Source organism: Myxocyprinus asiaticus, chromosome 13, assembly GCF_019703515.2.
Source record: "Myxocyprinus asiaticus isolate MX2 ecotype Aquarium Trade chromosome 13, UBuf_Myxa_2, whole genome shotgun sequence".
Lineage (NCBI taxonomy): Eukaryota > Metazoa > Chordata > Actinopteri > Cypriniformes > Catostomidae > Myxocyprinus > Myxocyprinus asiaticus.
Window position 1 is genome coordinate 18,999,697 of NC_059356.1, and position 19,990 is coordinate 19,019,686.

Below are 19,990 nucleotides of genomic sequence, written 5' to 3' on the forward strand. Positions count from 1 at the left end.
AGCATGGGACTTCACACTGCTCCAGTGATCTATTGAAGATCTGTGTGAAGATGGGGGCCAGCTGTTTAGCACAGGATTTAAGACATGCAGGTGAAACGCCATCTGGGCCTTGTGCTTTCCTTATCCTTTGTTTTCGAAAGACACGGCTCACATCATCTTCACAGATCTTAAGTGCAGGTTGAGTAGCAGGAGGGGGGAGGAGGGGGGTTGCAGGAGGTGTTGGTGTTTGTGTGAAGTGAAGGTCAAAGTGGGTGTGGGGTGTGAGATTGGGCCTTTCAAATCTGCAGTAGAACACATCAGGTCGTCAGCCAGTTGTTGGTCCACCACAGGGTTGGGGGTAGGAGTCCTGTAAATCGTAAGTTGTTTCATGCCACTCCACACTGATGTAGGGTCGTTAGCTGAAAACTTGTTTTTCAGCTTCTCAGAGTATCTTCTTTTAGCCACTCTGATTCCCTTATTCAGTGTGTTCCTGGCCTGATTGTACAAGACTTTATCCCCAACTCTGTAAGCATCCTCTTTGGCTTGACGAAGCTGCCTGAGTTCCGCTGTAAACCATGGTTTGTCATTGTTAAATGTTAAATATGTCCTAGTAGGAATGCACATATCCTCACAGAAACTGATAAATTATGTAACAGTATCTGTGAGCTCGTCCAGGTCTGTGGCTGCAGCCTCAAAAACACTCCAATCAGTGCAGTCAAAGCAGGGTTGTAGTTCCAGCTCTGCATCGTTGGTCCATCTCTTTACAGTCCTTACTACAGGCTTAGCAGATTTTATTTTCTGTCTTTAGGTTGGAAGAAGATGAACCAGACAGTGATCAGATAGTCCAAAAGCTGCTCTAGGAACAGAGCGATATGCATCCTTTATTGTTGTGTAGCAATGATCCAGTATATTTCTGTCTCGGGTGGGACATGTGATGTGCTGTTTGTATTTGGGCAGTTCACGTGTGAGATATACTTTGTTAAAATCACCAAGAATAATAATAACGGAGTCCGGGTATTGTTGTTCTGTGTCTGTGATTTGATCAGCCAGCTGTTGCAGCGCTGCATTCAAACACGCATTTGGCACGATATACACACTCACCAGAATAAATGAGGAAAACTCCTGCGGCAAGTAGAAAGGCTTACAGTTAATAAAAAGCGCTTCCAAATTAGGACAGCACGTCCTCTTTAACATTGTTACATCTGTACACCAACTTTCACTGATGTAAAAGCATGTTCCACCGCCTCTCTTTTTCTCCGTTAACTCCGCGATGCAATCCGCTCTGAACAGCTGAAAGCCCAGCAGATGTAACGCGCTGTCCGGAGTGGCTTCACTCAGCCAGGTTTCTGTGAAGCACAAGGCAGCAGAGGTTGAAAAGTCCTTGTTTGTGTGGGTGAGGAGATGTAGTTCGTCCATTTTGTTAGGGAGAGAGCAGAGATTTGCTAGATGAACGCTCGGCAGCGTTGTTCGAAAGCCTCGCCAATGGAGTTTGACCAGCGCGCCTGCTCGTCTCCCTCGCCTGCGTCTCATAGCGCATTTAAACAACACAGCCGCGCCTCTGACTAAAATGTCAAACAAAACGTCCGAATATTCAAAATCTGGGAAAAGATTGACTGGTATATGCTGTCGAATGTTCAGCAGTTTGTCTCTGGTAAAACTGACTGGAAAAAGTTTACTAAACACAGGACAAACAAACAAAAACAACAAAAGAATAGAAGCGCTCCACATCGAGGTGGCCATCATGAAGCACAATATAATGTCTATTATTTAGACATGATAAACTGGTAGAAATTTGGCAACCAGTACACATTTTGGATTATCATCTGTATCGAGGTTCCGCAATAATGTGCGCCTCATTCTATTCACGTAACACGTACGCAATATACATTCTGTCTGAGAAATGGAGGATGGCTGAGCGGCTTTATGTGAGACTGAGAGAATTGAAGAAACAGGGTTTTTCAGGTACTGACAATTTTTGGCAGCACCCAAGCGAAATTTCGGGCTGCCGAAGCATATTCAATTACATTAATTTCACGTTCTGAATATGCCTTCTCATCAGACACACAAAGCTGTTTTTCACGTGACTTTCACATGTGCTATCACTGAAACATGAAAGTTCGTGCGAGTCTAGCAGGCTTCCAGATCGGGCTCCACACACACTTGCGCTATTCAACCTGGTTTCTCTCTATCGCGGCACAAACTTCAAAACTTGCATGATCCATTTCAATTCTACTGAATTTTTAGTTTTTACCTTAAAGTGATATGAAGTTAAACAACTCAAAAGACAAGAGAGTCTGACATTCTAACCAACACTGACGAGGAAAACAGCTAAAACAATGTGTCATGCACCATATGTCATCTGTCGTGCGTTTTTTAAAAAAAATAAACATTATAACCCTTAATAAAATTCAGTTTGAATGACGTTACGACATTAGAAAACAAACCGGCTTTGCTTTCAGATATTCAAATATTGTCTACAGTGATTACTTAAACCATTAAGAGCCTAATTAAATGTTTTATATAATATTTAATAATACTAGTCAACAACATGTGAAATTTAGCATTGTGGTAATGTTGATTACCACTTTTTGAATACCACCAATTGTATTTGTATTTATTTTTTTACTCTGTCAAGTTCCAACATAAAGAGAAAATTACATATTATATTAATTTTATTATATAAGAGGAAGTTCTTTTCATTTACAAAGTATTTAATTCAGTGACTAGATAAAAAAAGGCATTACAATATGGTTATTTAATATATAAAACCAATTTTTATTGACTTTATTTTTGTAAAATTTATATCGTGATATATATCGTTATCGTGATATAAAATTAGTAATATCATGATAAGATTTTGGTCATATTGCCCACCCCTATTTTGTACTATTTTTGGTGGTAGTACACAACCCCCTAAAGCTGCAGACACTCTTTGTATGGTGCTCACAGCCTTTGGAAAGGGGCATGAAGCATCAGTGTATTACTCCTTGTTGATTCAGAGTCTGGGTGACAGGGCCTTAACAGCTCATCCATTCGCACCAACAATCACCCATGCGATTATCTAATCATCCAATCGTGTGGCAGCAGTGCGGTACATAAAATCATGCAGATATGGGTCAGGAGCTTTCAGAAAAAATTTGATCTCAGTGATTTGGACCGTGGCATGATTGTTGGTGCCAGATGGGCTGGTTTGAGTATTTCTGTAACTGCTCATCTCCTGGGATTTTCACGCACAACAGTCTAGAATTTACTCCGGATGGTACCAAAAACAAAAAATATCCAGTGAGCAGAAGTTCTGCGGAAGGAAACGCCTTGTTGATGAGAGAGGTCAGCAGAGAATGGCCAGACTGGTTCAAACTGACAAAGTCTACAGTAACTCAGATAACCGCTCTGTACAACTGTGGTGAGAAGTATATCATATCAGAATGCTATTCTGAGATGCGGGCTGGCGCTGTTCTGGCGGCGCGAGGGGGACCTACACAATTTAAGGCACGTGGTTTTAATGTTGTTGCTGATCGGTGTATATATACTGTGTGTGTGTATGTGTGTGTGTATATATAATATATAATATACACACACACACACACATATACAATTGCATAATCCGCAGAATTTAAATGTGTCATTTACAAACTTTACCTCCCTTATTTGAAAGTGTCTTGATTAAATGTCTTTTAGCTACCGATAAGAGTGTAGCTTCTGTATGGACCTACCTGTTTAAGTCCCCAGCACACTTCCGGGCGAAGTGCTTCTTTGTTCTTCGCTCAGAGCAAAAAAATATTTTTAGTAAAAAAGGACTCAAATATTGATCTGTTTCTCACCCACACCTATCATATAGCTTCTGAAGATATGGATTTAACCACTGGAGTCATGTGGATTACTTTTATGCTAACTTTATGTCCCTTTAGGACCTTAAAAGTTCTGGTCACCATTCACTTGCATTGTGAGAACCAACAGAGCTGAGATATTCTTCGAAAAATCTTCAACAGTGTTCAGCAGAAATAAAGTCACACAGATCTGGGGTGACATGAGGGTAAATGATGAGAGAATTTTCATTTTGGGTGAACTATCCCTTTAAGAGTATTTGAGCAGATTTATTTCAGCTCATTTTGAAGACTAATAAAAAAATAAAAATAAAACATGTTCTTGGAAAATGTCTCCACGTGAACGATCAAACAGATGTAGGTAAGTTTGCACCATCTTGCTAATAACTCTGCACGCAAGTGTGTTCACGTTGACTGACTAAACAACGTGATGGGTATTAAAGTAGGTGGAGCTCCAGGTCACAACTACCGATGATGTGGACCAGTGGCAGTATGAAGGTGTTTAGCAGCCGGTACAAAGATTCCCTGAAAGTTTGCCCTAACATGCTGTTACGAACCACCGAAACTAACTCAAAAACAACTTAGTTTTGGCCAGATTTAGTCCTAAATGACATCACACCTGTTCGTTCTTCGATTTCATATGAAGTGTGCAGGGGCATTTATTTAGGCTGCAAAATAGTTTGTTAGGAAGCAGTTGGAAAAAAGTCTAACCCTCAATGGCTTCTCCTTTGGAGATCTTCTTCAAGCACTTGGACATGTCGGCTGCAGTCAGAGGCACGGAGGCTGAGATGTTGACCAACGGGAGAGAGCCTGAGGATGAATCTTCAGCTGAAAAAAAAAGGGGGTTCACAAGAAGGGCACCTAACGTGTTTATCTGTCTCTTATGATGTTGGGTGTTAGGAGCCCTACCATCTCTGTCCTCAGCAGTGCTCTCAGAGGAACAAGACTTCACAGGCAGAGTCAGTCCAGCGAGCAAACACTTGAGCTGCACCAGGTCTGGATTCTCTGTGGAGAGTCCCCTGATAGAAAAAACAAGGAAACTGTTTAGATGACAAGCAATAAGTTACAATATAAAATAAATCAAATTGCAACACAGTGAATGCTTTGAAAATGCAGGGAAGAGCTACGCAAGCAAAAAATCTCTTACTGGAGAATATCCGAGTGTTTCTGAAGGAAAGGCACAGCAGACGCTGCATCATGGGTAATGTATTTTTGGATGAACTGCACAAATTTATTTATGATCAGCATACGGGATGATCTCCTGAAGTTCTGCAAGGATGAGACATTAAAAAAAAAAAACAGAAGAAAAGTTCCCATCATAGATTTGCTTGTACTGTTTAATTCTAACAAAAACAAACATTTATACAGATCAACTATTTAGCCCAGTATAAGGCTTTTAAAGACTACACTTAACACTGAATTAAAACCTTTTTAAAACCTGGGTTAAGGTCACTTTTAACCCTGGGTTAACATTTTGAAGCATGGCAAGCTCATAATTGTACTAAGAACCCTTTTATCACCCAAAAAGTTTTGAATGTCACAATGCATCTAAAACCTTATGCAAAAATAAATAAATAACTTAAGGTAAAATAATACTATTTGTGATTTTGTTGATTGGAGGAAGTCAGTGTTCACTGTTATCTGTACCTGTAGAACTTTGATGAAGGAAAGCAGACAGTCCTGCAGTGCCCTCTGGTGGTCAGAGTGGAACACCAGCGGCTGCAGCAGCTCCAGGATGGCAAGAACATCACTGAAGAAGGTCAGATGGTTCTGCTGCCTAAACTCCTGCAGGTTCAAATGGATGCGGCCATGCAGGAGAGCAGCGATCATGGGCAGGTGTCTGAAATAAATTATATATACGTGTGTATATGTGCACTTTTAAAACTTCAAAAAAGGTGAATTGCAATGCATTTAACTTCCTTAACACATTTCCAACTGAAACTGATTAATCATTTGGAAATATTGTAAGGTGGGACTTGATTTTATCCATTGGAATTTTATTTTATTGTAAAAAGTAGTAGGCCTATTCTGTCCTACAAAGGCAAAACAGTCACTACACATTTTGTCAAAATTTAGTTATGACTAAATTCGGGTCTCTTAGACAATGATCTGTCAAGTGAAAACAGGTTTATCTCAACTGTGCTAAGATTCAGAGAAACATTAGTGTGAAAATTTGATAATCCACAATTGGATGGACCATCAAAAAAAATTTCACTGTAGTTACTGCGTTCTGGCTTTGTAGCACAGTATTATATTTCCCCTGTCCATGTGGCCTTGGTTAAATGAGCAGAAACAAAAGTTATTACATTTTGATGATACATTATTAAAAAATGTTTGTTATCTTTGAAGTCTAAAATGCAGCACTGGATTACAAAACCAACCATGACTTTTAAAGCATGTCCTATTCTTGAGCTAAACTAAACAAACCTGAGCAAAAGCACCGGATGGGACACAGCTAGCTTCCTGCAGGCCAGATTGGCATCAGACACACGGTTCTCCGCTGTTTTGGAGTCTCCTGTGTCAGCTAGTAGACTGATGAGACGATGCACCAGAACATCCAGCTGTGTAAAAACACAAACAAACAAACACAAACACACACACATATCAAGTTATTTTTATTTGTAAAGTGCTTTTTTATAAACACATTGTTTCAAATTAGCTTTACAGAAAATTATGCTGTATCAGGAAATTATGCTGTAATTTCTATAATGCCTTAGGCTACGTTCACACCGGAGCTGAATGTGAGCCAAATCTGATTTTCTGCTCAAATCTGATTTTTTTTATAAGGTTGTTCACACGACATTTAAAATATAGCCCATATCAGACACTGGTCTGAACAGCCGATGCTCGTTAACTGACCCGCATGCGTATCAAACTCTGGCATATTTAATATTATAATATGAATAATCTATTAAATTGCATTTCCAAATGTAATTAGCTGTTTTTTTTTTAAGCGAATAAGAAGCTTAATGCCAAATCTTATATGTCAGCAAGTGATGGTGAAAGACCGTCTTGATGGATAAATATTTTTAAATAAAGTAATTTGCTTTTTAATTTAATTATCAGAGTATAATATTACTTAAAAGAGAAACACACCCTAAAATCGAAGAGTTGACTTGCTTGCATTCACGTTTTGATGCAGTTTGAGAAATAAAGAATCTGTGTTTTCTACGCAGGTGACATGAGTAGAGCACTCTCTGCATCTTTACATGCACGTATTTTACCACGTGTAGTCCAAACGAATCACTGAACCCAACTGTTGAGCCTTTAATTAGGGTTTCTTTCCTTAAAAAATAAAATAAATGAATGCATTACCTAGAAAATATGACTCGAAATTATAGGTTTTAAACCGTTACACACCTATATACAGTGCAGTGAAAGTATTTCATCTATTGAAAGATTTCTTCTATTTTTGTGTATTTTTCATACTAAACTGTATTAGATACAAGATATAACATAAAACAAAGGCAACATGACTAAACACAAAATACAGTTTTCAAATATATATTTTCTGATTGAAGCAAAATGTGAAAAACTAACTGCCCCCTTAAACTTAATAGCTGGTTGTGCCACCTTTAGCAGCAACAACAGCAACCAAACGCTTCCGATAACTGGAGATCACTTTTTCACAACGCTGTGGTGGAATTTTGGCCCACTCTTCTTTGCAGAACTGCTTTAGTTCAGCAACACTGGAGGGTTTTCGAGCATGAACTGTCTGTTTAAGGTCCTGCCACAGCATCTCAATGGGGTTCAAGTCAGGACTTTGACTAGGTCACTCCAAAACTTTAGTTTTACTTCTTTTGAGCCATTCAGAGGTGGACTTACTCCTATGCTTTGGATCATTGTCTTGCTGCATAATCCAGTCGCGCTTGAGCTTCAACTCACAGACTGATGACCGGACATTCTCCTTTAGGATTTTCTGGTAGAGAGCAGAATTCATGTTTCCCTCAATTATTGCAATCGTGCCAGCCCTGAAGCAGTAAAGCATCCCCACACCATCACATTACCAACACCATGCTTGGCCGTAGGTATGATGTTCCTTTAGTGGAATTCTGTGTTTGATTGATGCCAGATATAACGGTCTTCCAAACAGTTCCACTTTCGACTCATCAGTCCACAGAACATTCTCCCAAAAGGTTTGAGGACCATCAAGGTGTGTTTTGACAAAATTCATATGAGCCTAAATGTTCTTCTGGGTTAGCAGTGGTTTTCGCCTCGCCGCTCTTCCATTGATGTCATTTTTGGCCAGTGTCTTTCTGAGAGTGGAGTCATGAACAGTGATCTTTACTGATGCAAGAGAGGCCTGCAGTTCCTTGGACGCTGTCCTTGGCTTTTTTGTGACTTCCTGGATGAGTCGTTGCTGTGCTCTTGGAAGAATTTTGGAAGGTCGGCCACTTCTGGGAAGGTTCACTACTGTGCCAAGTTTTCTCTATTTGGAGATAATGGCTCTCACTGTGGTTCTTTGGAGTCCCAGAGCCTTTGAAATAGCTTGTAACCCTTCCCATACTGATGCATTTCAATCATCATTTCTGGAATTTCTTTGCATAGTGTGCTACTGGTGAGACCTTTTAGACAACTTCATGCTGCTGAAAATGTTCTATTTAGGTGTTGATTTGATTGAACAGGGCTGGCAGTAATCAGGCCTGGGTGTGTCTAGTCCAGCTGAACCCCATTATGAATGCAGTTTCATAGATTTGGGGATTTAGTTACTAAAGGGGCAAATACTTTTTCAAACAGGCCCAGTTGGTATTGGATAACTTGTTTGCTTCAATAAGTAACATTATCATTAAAAACTGTATTTTGTGTTTACTCAGACTGCCTTTATGTTAGATTTTGTTTGAGTTTTTGAAACAATTTAGTATGAGATATACGCAAAAAAAAAAATCAGGATGGGGCAAATACTCTTTCACAGCACTGTATGCTGGAAATCAAGTGCACAAATGATGAATGTTGAGTTAGATTGATGTAAAAATCACATTAAATCTGACCTGGCTGTTCACAGTGAAGGTACATTTGAAGAAATCAGATACGAATATGATTTATTTCCATATATGACAGTGGCCCAGATCCGATTTGAAAATGTCAGATTCAAAGCGCTTCTGGCTGTTCACATGGTCATCCAATGTGAGTGGATAAAAATCTAATTTGGGCCACTTTCAGCTGCAGTGTGAACATAGCCTTAAAGTCCTCATTGAGCAGTTTAAATGAGAAATGACATTGAAAATAATGCCTTAAAAATGATTTGTCTTTAGGCCCTCAGTGAGCAAGCCAAATGTGACTGCTGTTGCAAGGAACCCAAAACTCCATGAGTTAGTTAGTTAATGGAGAAAGAATAACCTTGGGAGAAACCAGGCTCAGCTGGGGGAGCCAGTTCTCCTCTGATATTCAGCATGAATATGATGCCAATTTTAGTTTTCTATGTGTAATACAAGTCATGTATTATTTGAGTGAACTGAGTAGATGTTGGTAGGCAATGTTTAAAACTAAAGGATATGGACTGAACTGTAAGATTAATGATTTTGAAGTCCATCCTGAATTGACTGCAGAAGTTCACATAGATGCAGTGTCCTTTGTTATTTGGCAGATGAAGGCTTTAGTTGCCATAAAATGTATTGTCTATCTATTCCACTTTAAGAGAAGTGATGCAAGAAGTGGTCAGAAAAGTGTTACTTGCTGTTTGATTGGACTGCTGTTGATAGCAGTTTATAGTACACAAACAAGCAAAGTATTAATCTCCCCAAACACTGTTAACAGGAAGCACGTGATCTGATGTGTCACAAGCTGCAGTGGATACCTTGCAGGTGCTGCCGTCGGCTGCTCCCTCTCCACTCAGTGTGGTCTCTTGTAGGCGGATGTGTTGGATGGTCTCCGGAAAGTGTAGGTAGATCTGCAGCAGCAGCGTCTGGCACCTCTTACTCATTATACTGCAATAACAGCATCACACATGTGAAAAGAAAAACAAGAACTTCAACAGGCACAAAGTGCCAACACACTAAAGTCCATAAACGGTGGCCATGAAATTACCTTATGTTATATTAAAGCCAGTTAAAAGGCCACACTACAAACACTACATAGAAACACTACAAACATTACAAAGAGAGATTTAAATGGCCTAACCTGAAAAAAAAAACCAAAGTGGCACAACAGATTTAACAACAAAGTCTTCATGTTATTACCTACTGAAGAACACACACACACACTTGTCCAGCCAAGCAGAGGCTTTCCTACCAACACTTTGTTGCCTAATTGTGGTTTATGCCTGCTAATCCACTGTTGTGCTCACGAGCAGAAGATACAGAGAGAATGGCAAACAAACACACAACTGTTTATCCCACACCAGAGCAAATACGCACTTTACACGGCAACATTACCCGAGCACATTTCTGACCATAAGACAGCTTAGCCCGACTTAAAATATTCTAATTCTGGGGGTAATTTTTTCATTTGACCTTGTCCAAAGTTTTTTCCCCCCTCATTAAGGGGGTTTAATAACCAAAGGCATATTCATGAAAAGAGGGGGGCCGCAGCCACAAAGAGCTACAGTCTGATCTCTGACAGCCCAGTCTGAGCTGCGATGCACAACAGAAGTCAAAGGGAGAGCTGGAGTCTTAATCCTTGTGCATTCATTATACTACACTGAGCTCACTCAAAGATCAGAGCTAAACGACTTGAGCTGTCTCTCATTTCACACCACAAAAACTAATTACAGCTCCAGCTATTGTGCCTAACGGAGAGTGTTCCTGCAGCAAGTAGAGGAATGGCCTGCTATCATGCACATTTATCAAGCCCTTTTAAGAGGTATGGAGGAAGTTCAGTTCTTTTGCTTTGTGATGGCAGAGAGTTTGGCCATATGTTTGGTAACATGATTCAAACCATGAGCTCCACCTGACACTCGTGTCCTTGCTGTTAAATTCTTTTGGGCATTTTTTTTTTAATTGAGAGATCTTGTGGTCGATTGATTTGGGTTTTTCAATGGCAGATTCTGTTGCCGATATCTCGAAAGCGGGATGGCAGACGTAATGCTAATAAGTGCCAATCTGATTGGCTGGTTTGATGGAACTTCTGTGAGTAAAAGCACACAGGACTTTACATCAGTCCACTTGGAAACAGAGTCACAAGGTTCCAGGTTGATGCAACATGCTGGAATCACTGGATTCGCCAAAGTTTGCCAGGTTAATGACATCAATTTTTTTTTTTAGATATTCAGGGTTTCGTTGGTGGCATATAGTAGCAAGTAAGCTGGATATCCACGAGCAGAACTTTAAATTCTGCTTTGTATTCTTAGTCTGTGAAATAGTCTGTACTGGGGTTTTGTGTTCTGTACTTAGACTCTCTACACATTTTTCTTGCACCTAAATGGCATGTAATGACTAGGGATGTGCATGATATGTGTCGATATTTGGTTAGCAGTTCAAAACGCCATTATTCAGATATCAAAATTGCTATTCGGTTATTTTACACGTTTTTCTTTCAGCATCTCGCACAGGATTGCCACATTTTTAGACACCAAATTAAAAATAATTATTTTTAAAAACGCATCTCAAAACACCTGCATTGCGTTTTATTCGTTATGCTGAGTTCTACAGAAGTTCAGCTTGCAAAGAGGACTTAATCTGACTGTTTGTTACACCATTAAACATGATTCCAGGTTGTTTTTCCCCGTGCAAATTTTCATCGCTTTATAAACATTAAGACAGTGTTTTTTCCCTTTTTCTCTTTTGTGTATATTTTAGGGCTGCCCCCGACCAAAAATTTTCCTAGTCGACTAGTAGTCATTAGTTTAAGCCATTAGTCGACTAGTCATTGCACGTTTATGATATTAATTTAATTAATTAAAAATATATATGTAAGGGGGCATCAGAAAATGGTTTGGCTTCCAGGGTTGAGAAAGAATGTTTTAAGTAACATTGCTAACACTGTTATACATTACAGAGAAATACTAAACCGTAATATTGAGCCTTTAAAATATCAATTTTACAAGCGCACACATGAAGCGAGCCGCAGCGACACCGGCAAAAGCAGTAATGATTCGGAATGTGTCGGAAAAACCAGCAAGGAGACGGTCTGAACATTTTGTTAATTTATAGAGAGAAATGCACATTGGGGTTGTGCCGACAGACGATGATCTCGGGGATCGACGATGGTCAGAGTGATCGCCAATATCTGATGCCTTTGAGATGTCAAGACGATATTTGGCTCGTTTTCCCATTAATGTAGGCTATTAAATAATTATTATTATTAGGCTATTATTATTATTATCAAATTAATATTACAAATAATTTGCCCGTAGAGGCACAGACACGCGCTTGAAGAAACACACTTTATTATATTATTAAGAACAGATGACAGAAAAGCCATCTATGTGCATGTATGACATGCTGTTTGTACAGAAGTGTGCAGTCTCGTGGAACACGTGCATGTAAAAGGTTCTCACTCTTTGTTTCTGTCTTATGATTTTTTATTTTTTTTTGCAAGAACAGTATCGTCTGTGAGTGCTGCGAATGACCTCATTGTGACCAACTCTGCAGCCTATACATCTGTGATTAAATCATAAAATAATACAAAAACACGTTCACATCGAACCATGATTTATATTTCAGTGATTATCATCATTATAATTATTATTTTTACATTTATAATTGTTTTTATGTCTTGTAATTTTCTGCCTGCATGTTTAGACGGATTCTTGACTGACAGTAAATTGAAAGGTGGTTACTTATATGTATATATATATATATATATATATATATATATATATATATATATATATATATATATATATATATATATATATATATATATATTACACAATTATTATTATTTTTACATTACATCATTATTTTAATTGCTTTTACATTTCGTTTGTAGTGCAATTTGAATTTAGAAATTTTGATTTAAGTTTTTCATTTTTTAAATAAATTAATTTAATTTTCAATGCAAAATTACTAAAGCAAGAATATTCACTGATCCCTCAGCCTAGGGGTTGGCGATGTAATTGGATATTGTGATTATATATATATATATATATATATATATATATATATATATATATATATATATATATATATATAATCATCGTGAAGGAGGGAACAAAACAAATTTATTCACACACAAGATGTATTTTCCCGGACAACGAAATACCTGACCAGTAGAGAATGCACAGATGAAGTTCTTTGCCAGAGAGATGTTACTCTTCACAACTGTTGTAAAGCCATCTTTCAAAAAGTTGAACAACACACATTTTAATTGCACATTTGTTTTCCAGTTTCATTTCAAATTTTAGTTAAAATAAATAAAAAATAAAGTTCAAAGTTTGAAATCAAGGTGTCTTGCTTTATTGTGTAGGCTTAACCCTAACCCTGCTTAACAAAAATTACCCCATAGTACCACCTAGCGTCCAACCAGCGGTAACACATTCGTCGGTTTCCTGTGGAGTTTTTTTTTTTCTGCGACCAACCGACCAATCAAAACTTGGTCGATCAAGACTCTTCTCATCGACTAACCTTTGGTCAACTATTAGGGGCAGTCCTAGTATATTTACGTACATTAACTAGACAAGTTCAATGCCATTTGATTTTAAACCATTTAAAAATCAAAGTACCCCAAAGAGGCTATTTAACCGCAGCAGTATAACTCCACGCACATGACAATACTTGCGTTTGCTTGTATTACTTGGCAGAGCGCATATACACGCAGTGAAACTTTATTTTTGTTTGACTTTAATGTGAGATCGATGTATTACAAGATCTATGTATTGTGCTATTTAAGCTCATAGCCCACTGTGTACTTTATTTGCAGATTTTTTTGAGTAGTGTTTGATGCAATTCCATTGCAATAGCAGTTCTTTATTCCTGCGTCCCGACGAAAAACCATTAATGAAACTTTACTGTTAACCGAATGTTAAAAACTGTAACCATGCACATCACTAGTAATAACAAAACTGATAATGGTTGATTGCTTTATATGTCATTTATACTTCCTGTCTAAGTCAGCAGTTCTTGGTCTTTTTAAGCTGTTACACAGCTTAGCCCTTAACTGTTTTAATCAAAGGTCCAGCTATGCGAGACTATGCTGATATATATACATATTACAATTTAATGATTACGCATCAGACATTACTGAAACTAAATGTAAAAAACATTTTTTTCAAACACATTTTACACACAATTTTATCAAAATCCTTTTAAATAAACTGACAACAGAAATTGTTTATAAGCTAGGCAGCCAGCAGGATGTGGAACTTGCACAAGGGGGAACTAACACTTCTGTTAACTGGCCGGTGACTGAATACGGTGACCGGCTGATGCCAGTAATCACAAAAAGACCACATATCTGCAGATTAATTGATCTGGCTGATATATTAGTCTATCACTAGATAGACCAGTACAGAAATTATTGGAAATACAGAGAGGGAATGGGGTGAGGACACACCTCATGCCAGATTCAAATATAATTCTCCAATTTGAGCACCAAATTAGCATGTGTGCTAACTGCTACACCATGGTTCCAACAGTTAAACTGACCTTTAATTGAAGTGACAGTTCACTGGCCATGTAATGAACACAGATCCTGTTTTATTCTAAAATTCTAAAAATTAATTTCTAAAAAACAACTGGTTTTGGAGTATATATTTATAATGTATTTTGAGATAGAAAGACAGAGCTTTTCATAATATTGCATACGATAAACAACTCAAAACGCAAAGGATCCTGTTACCTGTCTCCCCACTTCTTAACACAGCTGATGAGATACTCTGTGACTTTCTTGACATTATCCAGGTCTGAGTGGAGACAGCTATGCAGCAAGGGCAGGCGGGACTGGAGTAGAGAACAGGAGACCTGGTCCAGGGTGTTTTTGGAGCTGGGAGAGTCACGGCAGTTCAGCTCTGACTCAGACAGGATGAGGTCCACCAGACTCATTAGCTCCTCAGAACTCAGCTTCAACACAAACTTCTCAGTGCGCTTCTGCAGAGACACATCCAGCCCCAACACATACTTTGATGCCAAAATCATCTCTTATACATAAGCTTATAAAATGTATGGCCACACGGTCTTATTTTGAGCTACTGACCTCCAAATGTACACAGATCTGGGTAATGATAGAACTGGTCTTAAATACTTTTGTAGCATTTTTTTTTTATTTCTTTCTTGAGATCTATTACTGGCTAACCTGAAATGAGCATGCATAACACCCCACCAAGTTGCTAAATAATGAAAAGGTACATTATCTTATGCTAATGTTCTTACATTTGTTAGGTTTTGTTAGTTTTAATAAATGGTCTTGGTATTAACTTTAGTCTTAATCTTAACTCTGGAACAAACCTGGGGAGTTTTCTGATCTCGCCCCTGCCAGATCCGAGGAATGTGACTGCAGGCCCAAAGGAAGTCTAGAGCTGAGGTAGGGTCCAGTCTGGAGAACAGATAAATTACAGATTTACACACTGTGGATGTGTGAGACCAGAAGAAGACATGTGGCTGATAAGGAGGAGGAGATGCTCACCTCTGCTCTCTGTGTTTATTGAGCAGTGAGCTGATGCATTTGTGCAGAGTGCTCCAGTTGGACTGGTGCGTGAGCAGGGCCAACAGGTACGGCCTGTAGGACGGGGCCACACTCACACCACTGCCTTTGGCCTAGGACAAATAATACAAGAGTTACACACTAATGGTACATAGCACAGAGTCTCAAATAGCCAAACTCTTGACTGTCTGGTGCACATTGCAGCTTATTCTGGCCAAGAACCACCCACTTAGATAGGAAGGAGCTGTCTGACCAACCACAGTTTGCATTTGTTTACATGAAGTATGGGGGCACAATATAGAGGTCTTTTTAACTGCTACTAATATCTAAAAGAAAACTCAGAGTCTTCTAAAATTCCATTCGATGAACCTCACAAACTTGGGCAACATCAGAGATTAGTTCTTATTTTGCACTCTTGTAAACCTGGACATGTAAACCTGGCTTTGTTTCCCGGCAGACTACTGAAAACCTGTACACCAGCCAATTAGATTGAAGCTTGGGTTTTGAGTAAACATGTAATTTTGTCCAGCTGAGGCTGAGACAGGATATCTGTCCATTTTACCTTATTTTGGGCAAAGAGCAGCTTCTGTTGAAGATCAGAGCACACAGATGTCACCTCGGGGTCAAGTAGCTCCAACCAGTCCACTAACAGCCCTGAACACAAGCCAGGCTTCTTTGACTCAGACCTGCTAGGGAGGATACACACCCTTCCTCAACTCATACAATACAATATGTTCTAAGCAGAGGTCAGAAAAAACATGACACATAATTTAGAAAATAATCTCATGGTGCGTAATTGGTTACCCTGCGTTTCACTATAGTAACTTGGGCAGAATTATAAAAAAAAAAAAAAAGGGTAACCATTTTTTACTATATTCCTTTCCTAACTAGAAACAGTATCACCAGCACAAAATAATGAAAGCTATCAAGTGATGAGGCACTGTAGCCATGATTTTAAGAGTGATTCATCATGCTCACATTTTGGAATCCACCTCTACTTTCACTCCTCGCTCCTCTGTTTCCTGTAGCAGCAGAGAGATCACCATGGCAACAGGGCCCGCTGTGTCTCCTGGGGTTCCGGTCTCCGTACCGACGGTCATAAGCAGGGACAAAAGCTCCTCTAGATAAGGGGACTTTATCTCTATGAGCCCCTGCAACACTAAAGCACACAAGTTTTTTTGGTAACACTTTACAATAAGATTCTATTCGTTAACTTTAGTTTTACCACTGGTCTTTTGAATGCTTGATTCTGATTGGTTGACAGACGTTCTAAGGTTTGCAATTATTTTCTAGTAAATGCACGGCTATGACAATTTGTTGGCAAGTAAGGCTTGATCTCATACGTGTGTACATAATTTTAAACATATTTTTCAAAAATACTATTCATTTCTTTATATGCATTTCTTTTTTCTCATGTTAACATACACACGTATTACAAAAAGTGTTTCCTTTTTTTCTTCTTTACCATTTTTGCACTCTTGTGAAATACACAGGTCCAAAAATGAAAAACAAGCCATTGCAGCCAAGACCACATTGCAAAAATTAGAACTACCACATGCTTGGTTTCTGAGTAATCCTGACTTTAGGCTTCCAGCACCACTAACTTGGATCTATATTTCATAAGTCATCCCTGGCTGTTGGAGCCATCGCTGGACATAAACAAGTTCTTCAGTGGAAGAGTGGTCCAGCTGTGTGAGGTTGTTTTGTTTTGAAGAGGTTTCGCAGTGGCATGGTAAAATCATTAAAAGAAACACATTAAGGACAGTGGCGGTGATGCCGGGGCATGAGACTGACTAATGCTGGCAACCACTCCAACAACAACAAGCACAATTTTGGAGATCTGACTTGCCCTTCTCTCCTCGTCTTTTGGCCTTAAGTTTGTCACAGACACTTCACCAACAAGAGCTATTCAAAAATATTTTCCATGGCATGCATTGTTTTTAGAGAACACTATGTAGGAGCTATAATTTAAGTTAATAACATTATACACAGACATTATAATTTACCATTATTGGGAATAACATACTGCACATTATGCAGTGTAGGCCACACAAAATATTTAAAGGGGTCATGTCATTTTTTTTTACATTTCATTTTAGTCAAATTATATTGCCAATCTAAATCCGATACTGTGTGTTAGTTATGATCGTTAAAGCTCTAAAAATGACATAAAATAACTAAAAAAGCACCAATAAAGTATTCCATATGACTTGTGCATTATATTCAATGTCTCTTTAAGCCATACACTAGTTTTGTGAAATGCAAAAGGCTGCATTTAATAAGTAAATGAATAGTCTGCATGCGCAGCACATTTCAGTTAATGAGCGCTGCTCTGTTGTCACAAACTCATAGCATGTGCTGGGCTCATGATGTGCTGCTGTTTTTAGTGCTACACACAAAATCATCAATCATTGTGAAAAGATGTAGAAGCTTGATAGTTCAGTTTGCTTATAACATGCATTGAGAACGGCATTGGAGAAGAATTTCACCAGATTTTGAATGAGAAGCATTATAAAACTACTGTGAACATCACACAGAAACAGACTGAGGTCTTCCTGCTGTGTTCCAGCAAAATGAAAGGCCAAAATTGTGACAAAATATATTATTATTGTATAACTTTAACATAATTATTATTAATAGTAATATATTACAACTTACATTAATATTTAAGTTGACTTGAGTTCCAGAAATGAACTGTTAATGAAAAGTGGATTGATATCCTATCACAACTTAAGTGTACACAAAAGAAAACTGAATCCACTTAAGTCCAGACAAATGTGCAAAGAGAACTGCCTTCCTGTCCACTTAAGGTTTTCACTGGAATCACTGTCAATTTTGTTGCAGCATTATCTAGTAGACTAGTTAACAATTAACGTTTTCTTAATAGGCTACACATTTGAATAAATAATAGTTCTGCTTCATTCCTCCTGACCGCCAGAGGCGGTGCTTAAGCACTAGTAGACTATCGCAGTGCCAGCCAGATAGGTCAAGAGAATATACCAACAAAGTCACGTGGTGTCAGCGCTTTTCTAAATTTGTGGGACTGTATTTGTCTACTGTTGTCAAGTGTTTCATCGGTTTGATAAGTTCATTTGTGTGGGATTGTTTCGTCTGTTGGTAGCACTCTTAGCCTCACGGTACTATGCGGTGGTTGGTGTTTACCGCTGTGAAAAGTTACGGTTCTCCACTAACTAAATTATTTCACTGCTGATTGTTGAATTCTAGAAGCAATCACGGTAGATCAATAACACTGCAAGCCTCACGGTACAATCCGGCAGCAAGTGTTTTGTTGATCGATGGATATTATCCTCTTACTCCTACCTTACGGTTTTATCCGAAGGGGTTGACGGCAAACTAGTCCGATTATGGCTCACAGTGCTCTTGCTACCTGCTTTCCGCTGAGCTGTATGATGTGTCCAAATTTCCTCTTTTCTGACGATGGGCATACATGCCCATCATGCTTGGGAATTCAGCATTTAAAAGATGCTCTCACAGACCCTGTGAATGTTCCTGTTGGTGATTTAACAGTGGTTGATTGTTCTAGTGGAGGTTCTGTTCATTCGTCAGTGAATGCTCCATCCTCTTCTGATGACACTCTGGCTGTACTCCAGATGGCAGTGGCCCGGCTGGGCCTCGATAAGACACCTGCCCAGGCTGCCCAGTACAATGTTTTTTTCAGGCAGTCTTCTACATCAAATTCTTTTGTTATGCCGCCATGTAAGGATTTCTTGGCTGAATTTTCTAATGCACTTACAGGTTAGAGTGCCCGTTCAAGGACTGCTTGAACTCTAGCATCTATGACCGAAGTGTGGGACATGCCCCAGAGATAGAACAAGCTTTTGCGGCTTTGGTGGTGTCTCCTGACGAGGCACTACGAGGTAATGTGTGCTGTCCTAGTGCGTAATGTAGACGTAAGGATTCACTTTTGAAAAAGGCATACGAGTCAGTTGCCTTTATAACCCGAGCGGAGAATACCATCTGTCAGTTACTCCTTGCTACCACCAGCACAATGGGGTCAGCAAACACTGATCCCTCTGTTCAGCAGTTTCTGCAAACTGCTCTACTGACCATGGGTCATGTGACTCTGTGACTCATGGCTCATTGTTCGCTGTTAAAGAAAAAGCCATAGAAAAGATTTATCCCCTCAGTCAGAGGGACGGTTTCTATTCCACTTACTTCCTTGTTCTGAAGAAAGATGGTGGTTTCCACCCAGTTCTATATTTAAGCTATCTGAACTTGTTCCTGAAAACTCTTCGCTTTTGGATGTTGCTCACAGCTGTCATTCTTCGGTCTGTGACAAGCGAAGACTTGTTTGTGAGCGTCGACCTGAAGGACGCATACTTTCATGTTACGGTTGTTGTTCATCATAGGAAATTTCTTCGTTTCAGTTTTAAAAATCAAGTCTATCAATTCAAGGTCCAGCCATTTGGCCTGTCTCTAGCTCCTCGTGTTTTCACGAGATGTGTGAGTGCAGCTCTGTCTCGCCAGTGGTCCAGGGGAATGTGAATCCTGCCTTATCTGGACAATTGGCTGCTTTGTGCCCCCACAAGGCGTCAGGCTGTCCACAAAACCAGATTTCTTTTGAAGCATGTGCAGAAGTTGGGTCTAACTGTGAATAAGACAAAGAGTTGCTTGATTTTTACACAATCAATCAATTACATTTATTGGAA

General features: G+C 39.1%; 1 protein-coding gene across 2 annotated transcripts in view; it reads right to left on the bottom strand.

Annotated features, from left to right (window-relative positions):
* LOC127450173 (integrator complex subunit 1-like) overlaps positions 1-19,990 on the bottom strand; it is a 56,249-nt gene that overhangs the window by 5,272 nt on the left and 30,987 nt on the right. The window contains exons 34-44 of one of the 2 annotated variants that reach the window (XM_051714031.1): positions 16,299-16,479; positions 15,883-16,006; positions 15,303-15,433; positions 15,125-15,212; positions 14,520-14,767; positions 9,598-9,727; positions 6,231-6,364; positions 5,451-5,643; positions 4,951-5,072; positions 4,713-4,822; positions 4,515-4,631 (exon numbers count right to left, since the gene is read on the bottom strand). In XM_051714031.1, the coding sequence (XP_051569991.1) occupies positions 4,515-4,631; positions 4,713-4,822; positions 4,951-5,072; positions 5,451-5,643; positions 6,231-6,364; positions 9,598-9,727; positions 14,520-14,767; positions 15,125-15,212; positions 15,303-15,433; positions 15,883-16,006; positions 16,299-16,479 (1,578 nt within the window). Of the gene's footprint in view, positions 1-4,514; positions 4,632-4,712; positions 4,823-4,950; positions 5,073-5,450; positions 5,644-6,230; positions 6,365-9,597; positions 9,728-14,519; positions 14,768-15,124; positions 15,213-15,302; positions 15,434-15,882; positions 16,010-16,298; positions 16,480-19,990 lie in introns of both variants that reach the window. The other variant, XM_051714030.1, reaches the window with a different exon arrangement.